Below are 21,079 nucleotides of genomic sequence, written 5' to 3'. Positions count from 1 at the left end.
TCCAACAAAAGATGCTGTTGAGGTGCATCATGGGAACTGTAGGAGGGAACTTTTCTTCAAAACTCAACATATCAAAACTCTCATTAGTATCCAATGCTTCCATTCTTCACACCGTTTTTCTATTTCGGAGAAAATGATGTGTACTCACTGTTTCCTCTCGGCAGCGATCCCGAAAGAAAAACTTTATTTAACTTCACAATTTCAACAAAGTGGACCGTCGACGGGGAAAATGAAAGCGCGCCTCAACGCTGGCGTCGGTGGAAATCTTAGCCGTGAGAGCGCTAACCAGAGCTCAATCACCTCATTCCGCCCTAAATCACTGACTCACCGCCGGTCAGTGAGGGTTTGAAAACCAAAGGGGAAAAAAAATAAAAATAAAAATAAGAAAGGGATTAAGGCTGGAGTCGGTTAAAGCCGAGCATCTCGCCGGTGGCTGAAAGGTGAGCCGCGTCAGCCCCAGCTGAGCCTGAGCTGGAGCTTGATTGGTTCTGATTAGCGAATACATCAAACAGGTATCAAATCAAGCCGGGCCAATTGCCTCCTACTTATACCTTGATTAGGTTCACGCACCCAAACACGCTTCCCCTGGTGGAGAAACACTCTTCTCCTCTCCTCTCCTCTCTCTCTCTCTCACACACAGACACACACACACACACAGACACACACACACACACACACACACACACACACACACACAGTCTACCCTGTAATTGGCAAACTCCCTGCCTCCGTCCACTCCGAGTGTAATTAGCGTGCTCGCAACAAGGCTTGTTTGTCGCAAAAAGGAAAAAAACATACGTACACGTGCACAGCGCTCATCTCGTATCCTCTTACACTGCAGCTGAAACCCTTTGATATGCCCCCTCCCTCCCTCCCTCCTTCCATCCCTCCACACACACACACACACACACACACACACACACACACACACACACACACACACACACACACACACACACACACACACACACACACACACAGAAAGCAAGGGAGAAGACCGCAGCCTTCCACCACACCAGTCACTGTTCAGAAATGTGCTCAATTGTCTGTGAAAGCTCCACCTCCTTTCTGACTCGCTAACAGCTCCCCTCGCTAGCTACCTCGTTCTTTCGCTAGCTACCGCTGTCTTTTTCTTTCTCTTTCTTTTTGTCATTTTTGTCGGCAGCTTGCTAATCAACGACGCAGCCTGCAAAAACATCCCAAATCACGCTAACCGCGAGCTATCCCTGCCTCTGCACAATTTGACTGTCTTTTGCGCATCTGCTTTGGTTGTTTGTTGGACACAGATTGATTTCAGTGTTTTTGTAACGGCTACATAGTTTATTTTTGTACTGTTTTTTTTTAGTGCTGCAACAGTGTAGTTTCCCAGTCTGGGATCAATAAAGTACATCTACCTATCAACCTATCAATCTATTTATCTATCTAAAGCTAGTTAGCCCTGTGTGCTAAGAACAACCTTTCAACCGCTAGGCGTATTCTTAACTAATATATGGCTAATTGCTGCATAATTCTAGCAAATGTACTGATTTAGCTATTAGTTTTAAGTTTATCTTCCGGTTTCTATTCCTGTATTAGGAACGACACAATTTTCTTTGTAAATTGCACTATGTTCGTCTGTTTTTAGAAATAAAGATTATTATTATTATTATTATGACTATAAAGCACAGAAACGGCAGCCAACCAGCAGCTCTGCTGCAACTTTCAGGGGAATCTTCTCTCTGTGTGCAGTTGCCCAGATACTGCACGTCTCTCCTTGCCGGCTGTTGTGATATCAGCCTCGGAAATGAGAAAAAAACAAAACAAATAAACCCGGAAAAAAACAACAACATGGTGACAGTGCCGTGTTGCAAAAAAAAAAAAGAAAAGAAAGGGGGGGGGGGGGGGAGAGAGAAAGAAAAAAAATCAACAACCCTGCACTCTTCACCTCTGGTTGCTAAGCGACGACTCGCTGATCTGAAGTGAACGCCGACCCACTCACTCACTCACTCACTCACTCACTCACTCACTCACTCATTGAGGTGTGTAGCAGTAGATGCCCAGCGAGCTGAGGCGTCACTGACCTGCTGGTGGTGGCGTGCGGCCGCTGGGCGGTGGCCAGCTGCTGCAGGCCGGTGGCGGCGCTGCGGAAGAGCAGGCCAGAGCGGCGCAGCAGCCGCTGCTTCATGGCCGTCAGCCGGCTCCACTCCTGTACCAAGCCCAGAACCTGGAGGGGGGGGGGGGGTTTGAGTGGAGGGGGGGGGGGGGGGGGGGGGGGAGAGTCACTTTCAGATTCAGTCAGTGTTGTTCTTTTCCTCTTGATTTCTTTATTAGTTTTGAAAAAGTCCCTCATGCGATCTAACACACACACACACACACACACACACACACACACACACAGGGGGTGAGGGCAGTCATCACGATGGCTCGACTCGAATTCCATCAGTGTGTTTTCTCAGCCAAACGACGTTGGATTTAAAATAATTTCTTGGTCTATCTATCTATTTCTTTTTTTGGGCTCACTTCTTTTTTCGCCAAGCACCAAATGAGACAATTTATCTCCATATATTACGCCAGAGGAGCCACTCTCTCCCAGGGGTGCCGACTCCCACAAACACAGTATTTATGGGAATATTAACTCGCACACACACACACACACACACACACACACACACACACACACACACACACACACACACACACACACACACACACACACACACACACACACACACACCTTTGACTGACAGTCACTTCAAAGAAGACCAATTCAAAAGAAAAAAGGTAGAAAGCGAAAAATGTACTGTGCGCACGGTAAAAATATAGAGATGTGTTATCGCGATAAATATCGTGCCTTTGGACTTCTTATCAAGGTTTTATTCATGTGTGACATTGTATGTGGTGTTACACTCCTTATTGACATATTAGTTGAACGTCTGATAAACTGTTAGCTGTGCATATGATTTTCATTTAATCTCCCCCATTTTTTCCCCGATGGTCGAAAAAAAAATTTTTTGTTTTAGTTCTGTGAGAAAAACATAAAAATGTGCTCGCATCTTTCCAGGGCAAACGCAATTCATACCAACATTTACTCCAGTGACAGTTTGGCATCAGCGGCCGTTAGTCGGCTAACTAACTAGCCGCCCGCTCGCCCACCTGCTATTGATTCCGACGGGCGAGTCGAAGAGAACGTGAGTGATGATGGGATTCAGCTCACGCCTCCGTTGGCCACAAAACGTCACATAAACAAGGTGACGGCAAATTGCGGGACTTAGTGTTAGCGCTAACCTGCTCTGCCGACCATCCGTCTCCCGTAACGACCTGCCCGTGAAAAAAAACAACTGTTCTTTCTCTTCCTCTCTGATGCCCCGTCCACCCCCTCCCTCATTTCCTCCCTCCATCACCCCACCAACCCTCCTCGCTCCATTCCTCCAACCGCTGAAAGATTTCATGCGCTAGCTGCGCCGCGAGCGCCGTGTCTGGGTGATATCCTTCCCCATTCTTCCTCCTGTCATCATCATCATCGTCGCGGTGGCAGGTATTTGAGTGCTGTATCGGACTAAATTATCTGGGTGTGAAAATTAAAGTGATCCTTAAAGCCGCCTGCAGGGGGCGACCCGCAGGAAAAACAAGTTTCTCAGGAAGTTTCTAATTTGACCTGTCGAGAGCGCGTATCGCTAATCAATCGGAGGAAATGGGGAACGTGATGACGTATTGAAAGGCGTCTCGCCATGGTCTGTGAACACACACACACACTCACACACACACACACACACACACACAAACCATAGGATCAAAGACACACAGCGGGCCCGGTGGGAAGGACAGACCTGGGTTCGATTTTCCTGGTGCTGGCTGAAGGCCTCGGGCAGCTCGTCCCAGTTGCTGAGTTTGATGTCCAGTGGGATGAAGCTGCAGTTGAGCGGCGAGCCGTCCTAACCAACCACACAAAGCCACAAGGTCTGTCAGCAAGACAGGGTGAGAGAAGCAGCAGCAGCAGCAGGAAAAATATCTTCCCCAATACAGGTCTTCAATGTCGGGCTAATAGTGGCGTTAGCGTGCTAGCGTGTGAATTTGTTTTTGGTGTTTTATCAACAGGAAGTGGCAGTGGCCAACCCACCCCAGATCTACACCAGAGAAATGATTATAGTAATATGAATGGAAAATGTACAAAAGGATACACATGACAGTTTCTGACAGCTGCTATTTTTTTTTTTTTTTTTTTTTTTACCATTTTTGAGCTAATTGATTTAATACTGAAATTGATCAAGAACAGGGGTTTTAAATTCAAATACAAAGTGGGGCCAAAATGTAAAACTTGGACAAAGTCGAGGGCCAACATTGATATTTATTGAAAGAGATTTCCTCCAGATAGGGCAGTGATCCTTTTGATATGGACCCCAACAGATTCTGCTTCAAGACTGAATATGGAACAAGCAAAGCTTTACACTATACAATAAATAACTTCATTTTGCACACATGCAAAATACAATTTCAGATAAAAAAAAAAAAAAAACAACACACACACACACACACACCAAAATAAATAATGTGTGAATAAGATAAGATAAAATAAGATAAAAATCGTATACCTCTTTTTTCACTTAGAGCCTTTTGATTTACATTTCAATAATAACCTGTTTACACAGGCTAATAACAGCCTGTGGAATGTGTCAATAGTTTGACACATGTCATCTAGAAAAGTTGGTTATTTAGCCTGAATTTCACGACAGGACACAACGACACGTGCAGAAAATGTCTGCCAGCAACCAATCAGCTTGGCTTACAGACAAAGAGGTGAGAGTGCAGCAACATATTTCACCCAGTATGCTTGTTAAATTCAATTTAGATATATATATATATTTTTTTTTTTAAACCGATACCATGCTATTTAATAATGCGATTCAGTATCTAACTGGCAATCTCAGTAACTTTCTCCATATCAAGTCAGTCGCCTCGATGAGCTCATCTCCTGAAGTGCAAACAGAAATTATTCAGAAATTTCCCTAAAATTTCCGCTCGCTCCGCGATGCTTAATTGGTTTTCATATCTCGCCGCATCATCGATATCACTTTCTAATTTGCACGGCGGCAACGGGTGTTAACATGAATTGCAGCTCGTCATCTTGAATGGAAACAGCTCCGGGTAATTAATCTGGGCCGAGCCGCACTGATTAGCCGACTGACAGAAAATAAATCTCCTCGCGGGGTCATTTTTTTTCTCAAATTGCCAAGAATCTGAAAAAAAAAAAATAATAATAATGTTGTGCGCCGGGGCTACATTACGTCCTGGGTCTTCTCAGTCATTAAATAACTTGAGTGCAAAAGTAAAAAGTAGGGAGACCCAGAGGTGGGTAGTAACAAAGTACAAATAAATCCTTCCCGTATTTAAGTATTTTTTCAAGTATCTGTGTAATACTTGAGTGTTGTCCTTTTTGGGACGGCTTCTTTTTTACTTGTACTCCCTACATTTGCACACAAATATCTGTACTTTGCACTCTTTACATTGGAAAAAAAACATGCGTGTTACGTAAGAGATTGAAAGATACAAATTCAAAAGTACAAAGTAATTAATTTATTATATGTATGCGGAGGGTTGAGTTTAGGCAAATGGAGCTATTTGAACAATGCTGTTGTGTTGTTAAACATAAAAGTGAATCGTAATTTAGAAGGAGATTATTTTTTCATTAATTGCAAAATGTATTTATTTATCTTTTTTTACTTCAGTACGTTTCAGAAGCTGTTAGTTAAATCTGTACTTTTACTTTTACCAGAGTATTTTTTTTCAACACAAGTATCCATACTTTTACTTCAGCACAGAATGTGAATACCTTTGCCACCTCTGGGGGGGCCTCAACGATGCGATCAAATGGCATGTGTGTGAGTCGGGGAGAGTGTCGGATGTTGTTTCATCGTTTTGTGCGTTGGCTAAGGCATTTGTTGCTACTGCAGTCGCTTCCTCAGATAGCGGAGGCAGTAAAACTCGATGGCACGACGAAGAGAAGAGGCAATTACGCTTTTCTTATAATATTGTGTTGATACGCAACTGTATTTTTTCCCACATTGGGGGTGTAATCTCCCCCCCGAGGCACATCGTCCGTTTGGGTCTCTTTCACAAAGTGTTTTCATGCTTCGTCTCAACGGAGAGACGGGGCAGGAGTTACATGACCACACACACACGGTAGCACTTGAATAGTAGACTATTTTTTTCGTCAACTGAGTGCAGGGCAAGTAGTGGCAAACTGAAGTCTGCCTCATCCGTCTTGCAAAGCTCCACACAGAAGCTTTTTTTCCCGATAATTGTAACGCACAAATCAATGAGTTCCAGGAAAAATGTTGACGTGTGGATTCAAACACTGATGCAATATCAGTGCAGGGCTAGGATGGGCAAACTGAAACGTGACCCCCTCAGTCCGGTGCATCCGTATTGCAGAGCTCCACATAGAAGCTTTTTTTTTCTCGCTAACTAATGCAGAAATCAATGAATTCCGGCAAAAGTTTGGTTTTCGACGTGTACGATTCAAACACTGATGTAACATCAGTGCAGGGCAAACTGAAGTACCCCCTGGTCAATCCGTCATGTTAAGGTCCAGACAGAAACTTTTTTTCTCGATACAGAAATGCAGAAATCAATGAACAATTCCCAGCAAAAGTTTGGTTTCGACGTGTAAGATTCAAAAGGTATGCGCTCCGAAAACGATACTGGAGAACAAACGCTGCATTTCTGCCAGTGCCGAACTGTACAGACACATTAATTGGTCCTGTATGGAATGCGTAAGACGAAAAAACTTGCGAGGCCCCAAGACGGGGCAGCCTATAATTACCAGCCAATAGCGTTTACGCGCAATTAGCCTCATTGTCTTTGCGCGGCTCCCTTTGTTTCGCGCCGCAGGTATTTTTTTCATCTCGCCAATCAGATTCCCAACGACCGCCGCTGAGGACGACTCCAATTCAATTATGTTCCGGTTCAGTTTTTTTTTTTCCCCCCTTTTTCATTTCTCGAGCAAACTTTATCTCGTCCGCGGTCGTCCTGGAGATGATTGTGTTGAGCTAAAGGAGCTCGTTAGCAATCTCCTTTTCTGTGAAGTCTACGACCGGCACCGCGCCACTTTGAAGCTTATGCTTTCTTGTAAAAAAGAGAAAAAGTGTCTGTTCCGCAGTGAAAAGAAATATATAATAATGAGGATTATATAAAACATTTTTCTTTCCTTTAAAAAAAAAAAAAGTAAAAGAAAACGCTAAATAGACCCTCAAGAATGTTCTGTGATTATGGGTAATCATCATGCTGCTGCTGCGAACTGAAAGAATCCAGACTTGGCAAAGGATATTTCTGCACTTGTTAGCGCTTGATTAGCCCCGCAAATTCAAGGCCCCAGGAGCCACTAAGGGGTTGTTCTCATAGCCTCGCCTCACCTAACTGCACTTAGACCACGCTCCGGAACACTGTTGGACAAAGAAAAAAAAATGCTAGTCAGGAAACGCAGCTGTTATTCGTGTGAAGCAGATGGTTAAAAAAAAAAAAAAACAGAGTGAGAACTTTGAAATGAAAGAAAATAGGTGATTATTCCTGAGGATAAATTCCTGAGAAACAAGGAGTGAAAGCTCAGAGGATTAAAACTAAAGCAGAATGGAGTTTGTCTTGTCAGTGTGCTAGCATTGAAACAAAAAAAGAAAACATGAGGATCTTCCTGTTTAGTATCACGCACCAAACAGACACCTTCTGACAAAGGAAAGAGAGAAAAGAAATGTTCTCTTCTGTCGACCACGCATCTGTCCAAACAGCAAGAGGATGACAGCGACTTATTAGCCGCGCAAAAAAAGGGGGCGTCTGCCTTCTGGCCTCCTCCTCCTCCTCCCCCTCCAGTCTGACGCCGTGTTTGTGCGTTTCTCCGTGGCTCCCGGATGCAAAGTCAGGCAGGTCAACACGCTTTATAGCGGACAACTTTGTCTTGGGTTTCCGCTTTTTTGATATTATTTTCTGGGAACTCGCACAGGAAGTCCCAAAATCCTGGCCTTAGCGAGACCACTCCCATCCCGGTCTCGACAAACAATCCTGACTCTGCTGGCCTGAAAACAAACATTGAACGTGTGGAAAACAGAGGTGAAATATCCCCCCCCGACGATTGATAAATCTCCTCTTCTCCGCGCTTCCCGAGGCCAAATTCCTTCCGTTCATCATCTGCAACGACGAGGGAGGACGTTGATCTGGCCGACTTACCGCCTCATATTCCCATCGCGATTCACTTCGCCGCTGCAAAAACCCTCCGGACCACATCTCTTTCCCGGGATCTGATCCCTCATGAATGAAACAGAAGGGGGAGGTGTTGAGTGTTTTGCGATCTGATCAATGCTGGGGTCCGCTGGCAAGTGGGAATAATACCAAGGGCGCCCGGGAGGTTCAATTGGGGGGTTTATTTCAAGGTTAAGTTTGTAATATTTGGAGATTTGGAGAAGAAACTGCAACATCAAGTGGTTACATTTTAGATTGCAGCACTCTTTCGCTCACCCTTCCTCTCCTGAGCGAGCGTCCACGACCACGTCCACCTTATTCTTCGATGGTTTATTTGAGGACGCGAGTAGTCACTCTAAGTACGAAACGTGCTGTCAGTCAGCTGGATTGTCCACAACGGGCTTCCTTAGAAATGGTAGCTAACTGGCAAATTAATTTTATGGTACCGTGAGGCCAAATTTTAAACATTGTACCTTTAAAGCCAGTAGAAGCGCAAAGGGAGGAAATTTCACTCAATCAAGCGAATTAGCAGTTGACTGGCTGACTGCGACATTTCAAACTGCTTAGACCGGAGCTTGTTAGAGGAGGTTTTCACGCTCCTGACTGACTGACTGTCCCCAAACCCCTCCTCCTCATCCCCTCTATTCTTTCTTACTTTCTGAGAAGAGTGCCGCGGCGCTCGTCCTCTGAGTGTTCTTGCATCGACGGTGAGATGCGAGGTATGTCGAGGTCACCGGGGCGCAAAGGAGGTTTGTTGCAAATACTTGAATTGCTGCCGTGTGATTGGTTGGGTGCTTGTCTTAATCAGCAATGCGTGTGAGCGCTCAGACGAGGTCTGACGTTTGTCATCATGCAACACTGCGACTGGGTATGTTTTCATGTAAAGTACAGTACCAGTCGAAAGTTCAGACCCACCTGTTTCTTCTGTGTGTGTGTGTGTGTGTGTGTGTGTGTGTGGGTTGGATGTGAAATAAGCAGCCAGTCAGTGTTTGTCTTTCCGAGTTCTCATTAATAAAGGAGGATTTGGTGAGGCGAGGCTGGATCGTTGTCGAACCACCGTCGTAATCCTTCCGCTAATTCCAGAACCTTTCATTCGTACCGGAGCCGCAGAACAGGGACCGTCTTGAAGAGGGTCCCCCCCCCCCCAAAAAACTTTTTTTTAGAGACGGAGCGCCGATCGATGCGGAACAAAAGGAAAACGAGAGAAGAAAAAGAAGTTTTCTCCACCTCGACGACTCCGACGGCTAATTGTCACGCCGACGCTAACGGCACGACCGCCGACGCTAGTGTGTGTTTTTTTGCATTAAAAGTTTTGATTAAAGTTGACTGGCGTTGCCACGCAACCTGTAGCCGAAGGAATCGCTGCATTGTTGTTGGTTTTTTTTTCTCTCCCTCCTTGGCCCCATCCAATCAGCGTGAGGTGTCGCGCGAACTCTGACTGGAAACCAACGTCGCTGTTAAGTGGTTTCCCGTGTCGGGCGTTTTCGCTAATTGCTGACGCGCAAGAAGGCCGCACGCACCCTTGATAATTTACGAGGCTTCCCGCTCAAAACAAGGAATTAGCAATGTTTTCTTTCGCTCCGCCCCCCCCCCGGCTGAACGTGACGGAACAGCTTTTTATCCCCCCAACTAATTCTCATCGCCTGGAGACCCAAGATAAAAAACTCTTAGGTCTGACACTTTTTTTGGAGTTTGATTTAGAAGCAGCCTCATTTCTTGACATTTCCAGCAGCTGCGCTCTCCCCGCTTCCCCCGCCGAGACGCCACCAATGCTTGGAATGCAATAACCGAGTGCGGGCAACACGCTCGAGCCTCGGCGACGACACAACGCTGCTGCGATGTTTCTACCGTCAAAAAACACGGCGAGGGGTCGCGCACGTCAAAGCATTTCATTTCGTTATTTAAAAGAAAAAAAAAAACGTTTTCATTTTCGTGGCTTAATAAGGGGGGAAAAAACGTGCCGCGAGTTTATCCCTCTATGAGCCGTGTCACCGCCGAGGCGGAGAGGAGCGCCGCTTGCTTTTGAGACTAAATTGAAAAAATCCGCCCCAAGGACTTCAGGCGTCGTCGCGCGATGACGGAAAAATGACATTAGCGGCGGAGACGACGAGGATCACGGAGGCGAGTTTGCAGGAACTGTTTGAAAGTTCCGAGAACTGCTTGCTGGGTTTGGAGAGCATCTTGAACACACACACACAGTTGTGTGTGTTTTCTGCCTAGCAGTCGGTTTTACTGTGTTCACACTGGGCTTTCATTTTGCGTTTGTGTTATTTATGTTGCTCATCTTTACTTTGTTAAGACACGACCAGATTGGATGTGAGCCTTCAATGAGTCTGACCGCTGTGCAGTGGTGTGGTGTTATTTCTTGTTTGGTTTGCTTTTTTAATACAAGAAGTCCTGCTGCCTTTTAAAGTTTTGATTGTTTTCTTGCAGCTGCTGCTGCACACACACACACACACACACGGCCTCAGCGTGCACTCTCACACCCCAGAGGAGAAAGAACAAAATAGAACAGAGACGCCAGGGCTTTGAGAAAACAACCTCCGGTTCCCGGACGAGCCCCCCAAACATCTAAACCCGTCGGTCCAATTATGTCCAATCACACGCTGCCGCTACGTTACCTTGGTATACAGGTAGATCCGGTCCGTGTGCTGGCTGGCGCAGAACTGCAGGCCCGGGTAGACGGGGAGGGACTCCCCGCCGCCGCCGCCGTCAGCGCCCCCTTCAGGCTCTAAAGAAGGAGACACGACTTGCTCTCTCACACTCATTATTGGACTTTATTTGTCGCGGCTCTGCTGACACAGGTTGCAGACGTTTGGAGAATTGATTATGCACAGAACAATATCGGGAGGGCGGTGGTGGGTGCGTGGGGGCTTTAGCGATGGGATGATTTGAATGTCGGTGAATTTGCATGATTGTAAAGGAGTTAAAATAACATTTAGAAAAAGGACGTCGAGGAACGTAGGGAAATAAAATAAAAAGCTAAAAGGGATGAAATGAAATGAAATGTAGAGTGATGTTGGGAAGACGCTTTGTGTTGGGTTTTGACAAGTGGAAGCTGTATTTATGACCGAGAGGGATTTGAGGGAAACTGCAGGATTAAGGTGTTCTTGGAAAATCCGCGAGAGATTTCGAAATTGTCGCCCCAGTCTCCCCGAGACAACTGATCCTCTGTGACCGAAGAGCCGCTTTAAAAACCACCTCAGGTCCCTGAATTCACACATTGCACAGTTAGCTCTTTTTTTATTGATGTATGTATTTAGATAGTGTACTTAACTGGTGCCAAACTAATGAGTTCTCATACAGTTTATCACTCATCAGCGTCACAATGTGTTTGTTTGGATCCGTCGGGTTTCGACTTCGACTTCTACTTCCAATCCGGAACTTGCTGTGACGGTACGTGAACGAGAGCGCCACCTGGGCGGGCGGGGGAGAAAACTAACAAACGAAAAAAAACCTCTCCGCTGAACGTTGTGGGCGAACAACAACAACAATCCGTCACATTTTTGGGGGGGTTTTACTTTTTGCAACAAAAAAAAAAAAACTTCCCACAAGAGAAAACCTGCCGAGGGAGGAAGCGATGAAATGACAGTGGCAGACGAACTAAGGAGGAAGGGGAGGAAGAGAGAGAGAGGGAGAGAGAGAGGGAGGGAGAGAGAGAGAGAGGCAGAGAGGGAGGGAGAGAGAGAGAGAGAGAGTGAGAGAGAGAGGGAGAGAGAGAAAGGGAGAGGGAGAGAGAGAGAGAGAGAGAGTCATTAGCGCTGGTCGCAGTGTCGCTCGCCCAATTCCAGCCGGCATGGACGTGGGGAAAAGGTCAGGCGGAGGGAATGAGAGCGCCACCGCTCCACTGCACTTCATTTAGACAATGACCTATAACGCTGTAATAATACTGGCCTTAAATCACTGCTGCTGGTGTGTGTGTGTGTGTGTGTGTGTGTGTGTGTGTGTGTGTGCGTGCGTGCGTGCGTGTGTGAAAAGACACAGACGCAGGTCGTTTCTATCAAACAGGATGTACACTTTTTACGATGGCGCTTTCACAAAAAAGAAAAAAGAAAAAAAGGGCGATGTCAGGAGACGTTTCACCCATCATGCTTTGCAGGGGCGCCGGAATCAAAGACTCTTTTTTTTTTTTTACCTTTCAACTGTCTTTTTCAATTCGCTGGGATCCTTAGCGGGCAGTTTAACTCGCCGTGAATAATGTATGATCACGTCATTTCCCAACCTGGCAACCCGCATGGAAGGCGCGTGCATATTTAATGTGGGTGGACGAGCGTTTAAAAGGGGGTTGAGAGTGGGGGGGGTTATTGTATTGTATTGTAAACATACACAGGTGTGGTGGTGGTGGTGGTTTCATAGGGAAAAATATCTTTTCTTCTTTTTCTTTTTTCGGGCAAATTATTGAACTTCATTTAACAACTTTGATTCCCTCAGGATGTGATATCATGTTAATGCGTGAAAAATACTGTCGTGAGGTCGACCACGTGGTGACCTGATCCCATCTGCTAGTTCTTTTTCCCTTTTTCTGGTGACATCATCTACTGGTCGACTCCACTTCCTCTGTCCGACTCGTCTTATTTTCTATGTTTTTTTTTAATTTTTTTGCGTATCTTGAGATTCAGGCCGATCTCCCAGACCTCGCTGTAATCTCGCCTGGGCTCCGGCTGCTGGAATGAGCCCTTCTGTCGTTGAGATGGCCCGAGACAAGCGCCGAGACCCCTCCGCCTCCTCCGACACCCTCCCCCCAAAAAAATGTTTTTTATGACACTGGCATTTCACACAAATCCCATCTATCCCCCCCCCAACACACACTCCTGGACTGAATCCCGCCACCACCACCTATGTCCTCTGCGCCGTATATTCGTTGTAAGCAGTTTTTATTTTCATTTTTTCACACCCCTCCCCACCTCCAGCACCTCCGCCGCACCCCAACCCCAATTCCTCCTCCGACGGAACTGGGGGGGGGGGGGGGACAACACGGCCAGCCCGCATTAAGCGGGGATCATTTATACGACCGGGAGGGGTGCGGGTGGGGGGGGGGGGAGCAATTCATCTTCAGAGAGCCGTCTTATTAGACTGTCACTTACACCGCATGAACAACGCCTTCAAAAACAACCCCGGGGATTTATTTGTTATTTCGCCGCAAAAGGGGAACGGGGAGAAAAAAAATATATAAATAAAAAAAAACAAAACAACAAGAGCCTAATTGGACTGAGTCATCTCATCTTCTGGTGGCTTGAAAAAATAGATTTGTCTATAAATATATGTGTGTGTGTGTGTGTGTGTGTGTGTGTGTTAAAGAGAGAGAGAGAGAGAGCGAGAGAGAGAGACTGGGCACAGGGAGGTTGGAGGTAGCGGCAACGCTCTCCATGTCTGGCCTCATGCAGATGGATGGATGGAGGGGCAGGCGGGGGGGTGTGTGTGTGTGAAGGGGGGGGGGGAGTGATGGCCCGTCATCGGGTAATCGGAGAAGCGATCCCGCCGCAATCGGAGGGACGCGCGTGGGCGGGTTAAAAAAAAAAGAAAAACAACACAGGGAGAGGGAAGGTGAATCACGGGGCCCCGCCCCCGACGACCCCATAGGTCACTTTTATTGGACAGGCCGCTGAGGCCCCACGTCGACCCGTCGCGGCCGCGTGCCATTAATAACAAGCGCGGAGCGTAAACAGGGGCGGGCGGGTGAGGGGCGGGCAGACAGGTTGTTGTTTTTTCTGGCCGCTCGCGAATCCAAAGCTGTCAATTCGAATTTGAGTGCTCGGCGGTGAAGAAAAAAGAAAATCGATAAAAGATTTTCTTTTTTCTTCACCGCCGAGCACACTGCACCATTTTTGTGGCCAGGTTTGGCCCAAACTTTCCACCGCAACTCCGACGAGGTTCTATTTTTCTGTTCCTGGAGTATTTGCCTCAGGGAAACACGTCTGTCCCTGTACGTGTTGGCATTTCAATTCTATTCAGAAACTAATAAAATGTTTAAAAACAAAAAAAAACTACAATTTTATTTAATTTTATTTATTTAACTTTTATAACCTTTATTTACAAGTGCCGCCTGTGCAAAGACCAAAGGCTTTGCGAGGGCTGGCGGGGATGCCGGGGCCAAGTGATGCATTCAACAAAAACAACAGTTCATCAATAACTACGTTTCAAAAAATGACAAAGACAAATGACAGCAGGCCTTCGCTGAGGCTCCGTCCCGAATAATCAACAGGGGCAACAGTCAAAGACGATTTGTTGCAGTTCTATTTTAAAAACAGTGAGTTGATGTGAGGACAGTTTGAGGTTGACGGTGTTTTGTGAGGCGCTCCAGTCGATTTTCCAGCCGCAGCAAATCGGAAGGCGTTGGATTTGCAGTATTGTGAAATATTTTTTGGAGTGACCAGAAATGTCACCTCAGACGAGTGGAATTTGCTTTTCTTTTCTGTCTTTGCCTTAGATGTATTATTTTGGTGCGTTTCTGTCAGCACATTTTTCTTATTCGCAGCTTCGATTTGTGCATTTTTCCAGTTCATAAGGTTTCCGAAAAAAAGAGAAAAAAGATTTTAAAGATTCTTGGGGTCTGAGTTGGGTGAGCGAGCGGAGGAAGTGGCGGGTGCTGGAGGGTGGGGGGAGGGACTCAATCCCGAGGGGGTGAGGGTGCACAGGTAGCAGCAGAGATGGGAAATTAACCACTTGACGCTTTTGGCCCGCTAATAGATCTTGAAGTGAGGTGTGTGTGTGCGTGTGCATGCGTGTGTGTGTGTGTGTGTGTGTGTGTGTGTGTGTGTGCTGGTCTCTGGGTCTCGGAGGGTAATGGGGGTTGATGTCGCGTCTTAAAAAAAAAACCAAACAGAACTGCTCGTGTTTTTGACTCGCTACAAAGACCCTCGGCTGTCCGTCACCTGCGGGCGGCCGACCAATCAGATTCGAGTCTGAGACAGTGAGGCAGTGGCCAAGGGGGACTGAACTCCAGAGATTTTTTATTTATCTATTCATTCTTTGCTCTACTCTCTAAGTGTGAAAACCCTGGGGTTTTTAGCATCACCTCCGCCACTGAGCAAAACCACTTCCTCTTTTGGTCTCCAACCGAGGAAGTGGGCTGCTGGTCCGGCACTTTTGTTTGTTTATTTATTTATTTCATGTTTTTTCTTTTTTTAATTTTTTAGACCTCTTCATATTGCGCCGTGTAATTAGTTCTTTGTAATTAGCGCAATTTATTGCTCCGCCGATCCCTCTGAGGCGCCGGCTCTTGAACGCTGAGGTCTTAATTTGCGATATTACACGCCGCGTAATTGGGAATTTGTTCCCCCCCCCCTCTCCCCCCCTCCCCACCCCCGACATGCGCGCACATAACCAGAGTGGACAGGGGAGCCGACGGAAGTGGTTGTGCCTTTTTCTCGGGGAGAACCTGGTGAACTTGTGCCTTTTTGTGTAATTAGACCCGTGATCCACTTTGTCTTTTGTTGTTTTTTATGTCTTAAAAAAAAAAAAACAGCAGAGAAAACTCATCAGAAGTTCAGGAGATGGTTTTCAACTTTAAACCCTGTGAGCGTGTCTGCGGTTGTGTGTGTGTGTGTGTGTGTTTGTGCGTGTTGTTGGTGGCAGCGGCGACAAGCAGGTGTCTTGTTTCGGAGGAAGATTAGAAGGAGTTTTATTCAATATCAACCTTCCTGGGTGCAGGATACAGGCTGCCTGTGTGTGTGTGTGTGTGTGTGTGTGTGTGTGTGTGTGTGTGTGTGTGTGTGTGTGTGTGTGTGTGTGTGTGTGTGTGTGTGCCACCAGGATAATAATATTAGCAAGAATAATAAGGGGTTCCAGCCACATATGGAATGAAATATAGTCCCTCTTATTAGTTTGAAGTGATGGTATTATGGCAGCGTGGGGTGTGTGTGTGTGTGTGTGTGTGTGGGTGAGTGTGTGGGTGGGTGAGTGGGGGGGGGGTGTTGCAGGTGAGGACGCAGCGCCAGACAATTTCCCTGAGATATGAAAAGTGGGAGGCGGCAGGTGGGGTCACCTACCGTGTGGGTGCTCGCCGGCGCCCCCCACAGGAGGTCCGTCCACGTCGTCCCCCTCGTGCTGCTCCTCTTCCTTCTCCTTCTCCTCCTCCTCCTCCTCTGCTGTTTCTCCTTCTCCCAGGTCCTGTTTGCCTTTCCACACCTCCTCCTCCTCCTCCTCCTCCTCCTCTTCCTGCGTCAACTTCTCCTCATTCCCGCTCAGTTTGCCTGTGGGAGAGAGAGAAAAGGAAGGAAAGAGTTCTGCGTTATTAGCCGCCAGGGTCACTTGTAGGAATCAGCCTTTTGTGATGTCACACACAGGGTTAACCGTGACAGAGATCTGGCAAACAGCGTGAGACCTCTCCGCCCATGAACTGATGCGATGGGAATAAACTGAGGCCGCGATCATGCGTAACGCGACTCGTCAAACACGCTTCATGAGCGTCGGCTTAGCACGTAGCATCTCTTCCACGCGCTCCTCACACGACGCGGGGGGGCGGGGGTGGGGGTGGGGGTAGGGAGGTGTAATTCTGTGAAGGTCATGGAGGAAAAATAAAAAAGTCGAAGGCGGAAAAATGTTAATGGATGAAGAGGATCACGACGTTACAATTCACGGGGCTGCCGCATCATTTTTCTTCTATTCTTCTCTTTTCTGGAGGGTTTCTCCATCCGGGGGCTCCGAGGCCTCCTGCTGGTGAAGCGAGGGCTCCATCAGCCATCAGCCATCAGCCGTCCGGCGGGGGGTGGGTGGTGGGGGGACGGGGAAAAACAATTAAGGGGCGAAACACACAATGTCACTTTCAAGTCAGCCGAGAAAACTGGAACTCGTTGGAGTGAACGAGTGCGGACGAGTCGATGGAGTCGCGCGAGGCTACGAGGACTAATTAGCCGTGCGGCCCCTTCCTTCAGAGAGAACCGGGGGTCCGCCACCCTTAAATGTCAACTCCTGTCTCGGGAGTGGGTGAAGGGGGTTCCCTTGCTAACAAGCCGAGCGACGACTCAATTTGTGCTACACTGCCACCCCCCCCCCCCCGCCCCACACCCACCCACCCACAACGAGTAAGATGTCAACCCGCAGGGTCGAACCTCCAGCGCAAATCCACGTCTCCCGTTATAAACTCTGTGTAAAAGAAAAGTAAAAATAATGAAATAAATCGTGGCCAAAAGCGTTTCTGCGGGGGGAGGCAAGAGTTCATCGGGATTCCTGGGAGAAGGAAGCGGCCGAGTCGCTGAGAAGCTCTGTCGAGAGTCTGCAGCAGCAGCACGGCTCTCTTTTATTTTTTTCCCCCACAGTAGCTAAAGGGAGACAAGAAGAAGGAGAAGGAGAAGGAGAAGAAGAAGAAGAAGAAGAAGAAGAAGAAGAAGAAGAAGGAGAAGAAGAAGTAGTCTCGGTTCTTCACACAGACAGGTCAGCGAGTTAAAAATGCAGCAGGACAAAAGCACAGGGCGAAGGGCGGACGGTGGTGGGAGTGGGGGAGGGGAGGGGAGGGGAGGGGAGGCGAAGACCAAATTGCCCTCTTCCTGGATCCACCTCTCAGGGAGACAAATTGCCCGTCCACGGTTAAAAAGTGCCGGACGGCTGAACTCTGCTCTCCCCAAACACGAAGCTCCCCTCGCCCTCCTCACCCACTGAGGCTCAACTCGGAGGATGAAACTTTTTTCCAAATCGAGTCGGCGGCGCAGTGAGCTAAATGCTACTGCGTGTACTTTGTCCCAGCGTAGCGGCGGCAGCGGCTGACGCCGCATTGTCTCGAAGCGCCACAGATATAAAGCACGCGGCCTCATTAGCCCTCTGTTTGCTGACATCGATGAGTCTCGATAAAGCCAAGCGTTGCTGCGTCTCCGTTTTTGGAAGGGAAGGAGGTCGTCGGTGCTCTGCGATGACATCACGACGAGCGCCGACTTCCTGCAGAGGAGCGTGACTCAGACTTCACGGCGCAAAACAACCCAAATGCCGTGGAAAAGTTTTTTCCAAAAAAGCAGCCGAGAGTTCAGCCTGACGCGGACATCACGCCGAGCTCTGCGCTGCTCTGATTGGCTGGAGGCTTTTAGCTGTTAGCGATCAGCTTAGCCGCGCTTCAATTAGCCACCTTGACATTTAGCAGCAGGTGTGTCACCCGGCCAGATCACCAACAGCGAATATCAGCACAATAAAAAACACAACTCTCTGTCGTTCCTCACGTCATGTCGCGGTTCAAAGTTGCTCCTGCAGGGGGCGACGTCAGAGGCATCGAGAGATTTTCGGCGGCGCCCAGCCTGTCATTTTACAAATTTAGCAAGGCTGTTAAATCAGGGCCCCCACGCTACACCTTGACACACACACACACACGCACACGTTACACCTAGAGAGCTGACACAGCCTGCTGCTGCTGCTGCTGCTGCTGCTGTGAATGCAGAGTGGCGCTCGTGACTCAGAAGAGGGTGCGACTGCTGAATAGTCATCGAGCATCTGCTGCTGCTGCTGCTGCTGCAAGGCGAGTTCCATTAGAATACACACACAAAAAGAAAAAAAACTGTTTTAGTGTGTGTTAGTGTGTGTGTGTGTGTGTGTGTGTGTGTGTGTTGTCAAAGCTGCGCTCAAAGCGGACGTCCAACTTCATTTTCCACGTGTTTGTGCTAAACTCGTCCCAATTAAGCAAACGCACGTGTGCACAGTGGGCATTGACGAGCGTAAAAATATCAAAGACGGCGGAGAGAAGTGAGTGATATATTTACACCTGGTGCGTCTCACAGCCTCAAGGAGACTTTTTCTTTTTTTTCATTCAAAGTTAAAATATGCACCATCAGCCGTCTGACGTTCACACCTTGGCTTTACTTTGCGAACTGCGGGAGAAAAAGCGGGGGAGAAAGTGTGATGATGCGCAAGGTGGTTGGGGGATGGGGAGGTGGGCGGGTGAGGGGGGGGTAAGAAACAAAAATGCAATGAGACTCTGATTATTGATCATCCGATTACCGTACGCAACACCTGTCAACGCAGCGAGCTGGTAAATGAAATGGAATTACAGGGACAAATGCATCCAGAAAATATCTTGTTGAGGGAGGAAAAAAAGTGTGAGTGTGTGTGTGTGTGTGTGTGTGTGTGTGTGGGTGTGGAGGGGGATGTTCCAGTTTAAAAAAAAAAGTTCTTGATTTGATTTGATCAGAAATTTCTTTGTTGCAGGTGAGCCGAGCCGAAGGCAAACTACCAACCATGACTTTTAACTCTTCTCCTCTTTTTAATGATGCTGCTTCTGCGATGTGATATCTGGTATTTATCTCTGGCTGGATGTCTCGCCACTTATAATTACCCCCCCTCCCCTCACCCCTCCCTTCCCCTTTAACGTTGAGGCGCTTTCTCTCCCGTTCTAGCTGGGAGCTGGATGAGCAGCAGCAGCGAGAGGAAGGAGGAAAGGAAGGAAGCGGCCTGACAGCCAGTCTGTTGCTCAGACTGTAATTAGCTCCTTGTGTCTTTTTTGCGAGTTTAGAAAAAGAAAAAGAAAAAGAAAAAAGAAGTGCTGGTAGGTGGGATTTCTTCCTGCTCTCTCTCTCTCTCTCTCTCTCTCTCTCTCTCTCTCTCTCTCTCTCCATTGTCGAAGGTCCTAATGCTAAAATTAGCCGACGCCGGCGGCGCTGATAACGCGCTAACAGCAGTTTGAAGGCTGCTTTCATCCGTTGGTTTCAAAGCCTTTTTCGTTCCTAAAGCCTTTTTCTTTTTGCAGTTTGACCAGGGCAAAACAATTAATTTGCACATTTGTTAATCTGGGCTTTGAAAAATGAAAAAACACTTTTGTTTGGGAACAGGTGTGACAGAAGGTCACCGCGGGGTGTCTGGCTTCCTTAAAAACGGGATCTACTGAAGCACTGTCGCCACCTGTTGGGTGACCTTTGAAGCAAAACTGTATCATCTGGTTGGAACATGACAGGACCAATCAGCAAGCGAGGAGAAAAAAAGAGGGTTTCTGCGGGCTCTTTGCAGGACGGATGTGAAAAGATTTGCACATTTTTTGAATTTTACAAATTTTCAAAAATTAAACTCTTTTTTTTTGTTTGTTGCAATTTTGTGCATTTTCCCACTATAATTAACACCGAAATAAAACAAAAAGTAAAACCCTTGAGCGTCTTAAAGTGCTGCGGGTTCACGACCTCTCCCCCCGGCCCCTCCCCTCCTCTCCCCTCCAGTGCCATCCAATCACGTGGGAGTCGTCATCCGTTGCAACTTTCTCCCTGAACTTTGCAGCGGCGGACCTCCCCACCCCTCCCCCACTCCTCTCACCGGCTGACAGGTGAGAATTATACCGTGTCCTTGTCATCTGCTGAGCGAGCGAGAGAGAGCGAGCAAAAGAGAGCGAGAGAGAGAGAAGGAGCCAGACAGACAATATTCACAGACCTCCATCGTGCTGCGACCAGCCGCCTCCATCTGGAGGAAAGCAGCCACGGCGTTCGGAGGAGAAGAGCATCAACAGACGGCGAGAGAGGAGGGGGGAGGGAGGGAGGGATTGTGGCAGAAGGGAGGAAGGGATGGAAGATGGAGGGACAAATGGAAGATGGAGGGAGGAAGGGATGGATGATGGGCAATGGATGGATGAATGAATGATGGAGGGATGGATGATGGGCAATGGATGGATGATGGAGGGAGGGATGGATGATGGGCAATGGATGGATGAATGAATGATAGAGGGATGGATGGACGAATGGATGATGGAGGGAGGGATGGATGATGGGCAATGGATGGATGATGGAGGGATGATGGACGATGGAGGGATGATGGAGGGATAACTAAATGATGGTGGGATGGTGAGATGGATGGACGATCGAGTGATAGAGGGATGGATGATTAAGGGATGATGGAGGGATGGATGACAGAGGGATGGAGCCATTGCTTCTCCTTCTTCATAATCCTTGCAATTCTAATTTGATGATTGGATTGATTG

General features: G+C 47.6%; 1 protein-coding gene across 1 annotated transcript in view; it reads right to left on the bottom strand.

The window, feature by feature from the left end:
- Positions 1-21,079, bottom strand: part of zranb3 (zinc finger, RAN-binding domain containing 3) — a 74,855-nt gene that overhangs the window by 10,641 nt on the left and 43,135 nt on the right. The window contains exons 15-18 of the mRNA XM_076015853.1: positions 16,194-16,397; positions 10,827-10,936; positions 3,807-3,911; positions 2,061-2,203 (exon numbers count right to left, since the gene is read on the bottom strand). Coding sequence (XP_075871968.1) covers positions 2,061-2,203; positions 3,807-3,911; positions 10,827-10,936; positions 16,194-16,397 — 562 coding nt within the window. The remainder of the gene's footprint in view (positions 1-2,060; positions 2,204-3,806; positions 3,912-10,826; positions 10,937-16,193; positions 16,398-21,079) is intronic.

The sequence above is a fragment of the Nelusetta ayraudi genome, unplaced genomic scaffold (genome assembly GCF_046127955.1).
Source record: "Nelusetta ayraudi isolate G7.1 ecotype Tasmania unplaced genomic scaffold, CSIRO-AGI_Nayr_v1 ptg000006l, whole genome shotgun sequence".
In the NCBI taxonomy this organism is placed as follows: domain Eukaryota; kingdom Metazoa; phylum Chordata; class Actinopteri; order Tetraodontiformes; family Monacanthidae; genus Nelusetta; species Nelusetta ayraudi.
This window is presented reverse-complemented; position numbering and strand designations above follow the sequence as displayed.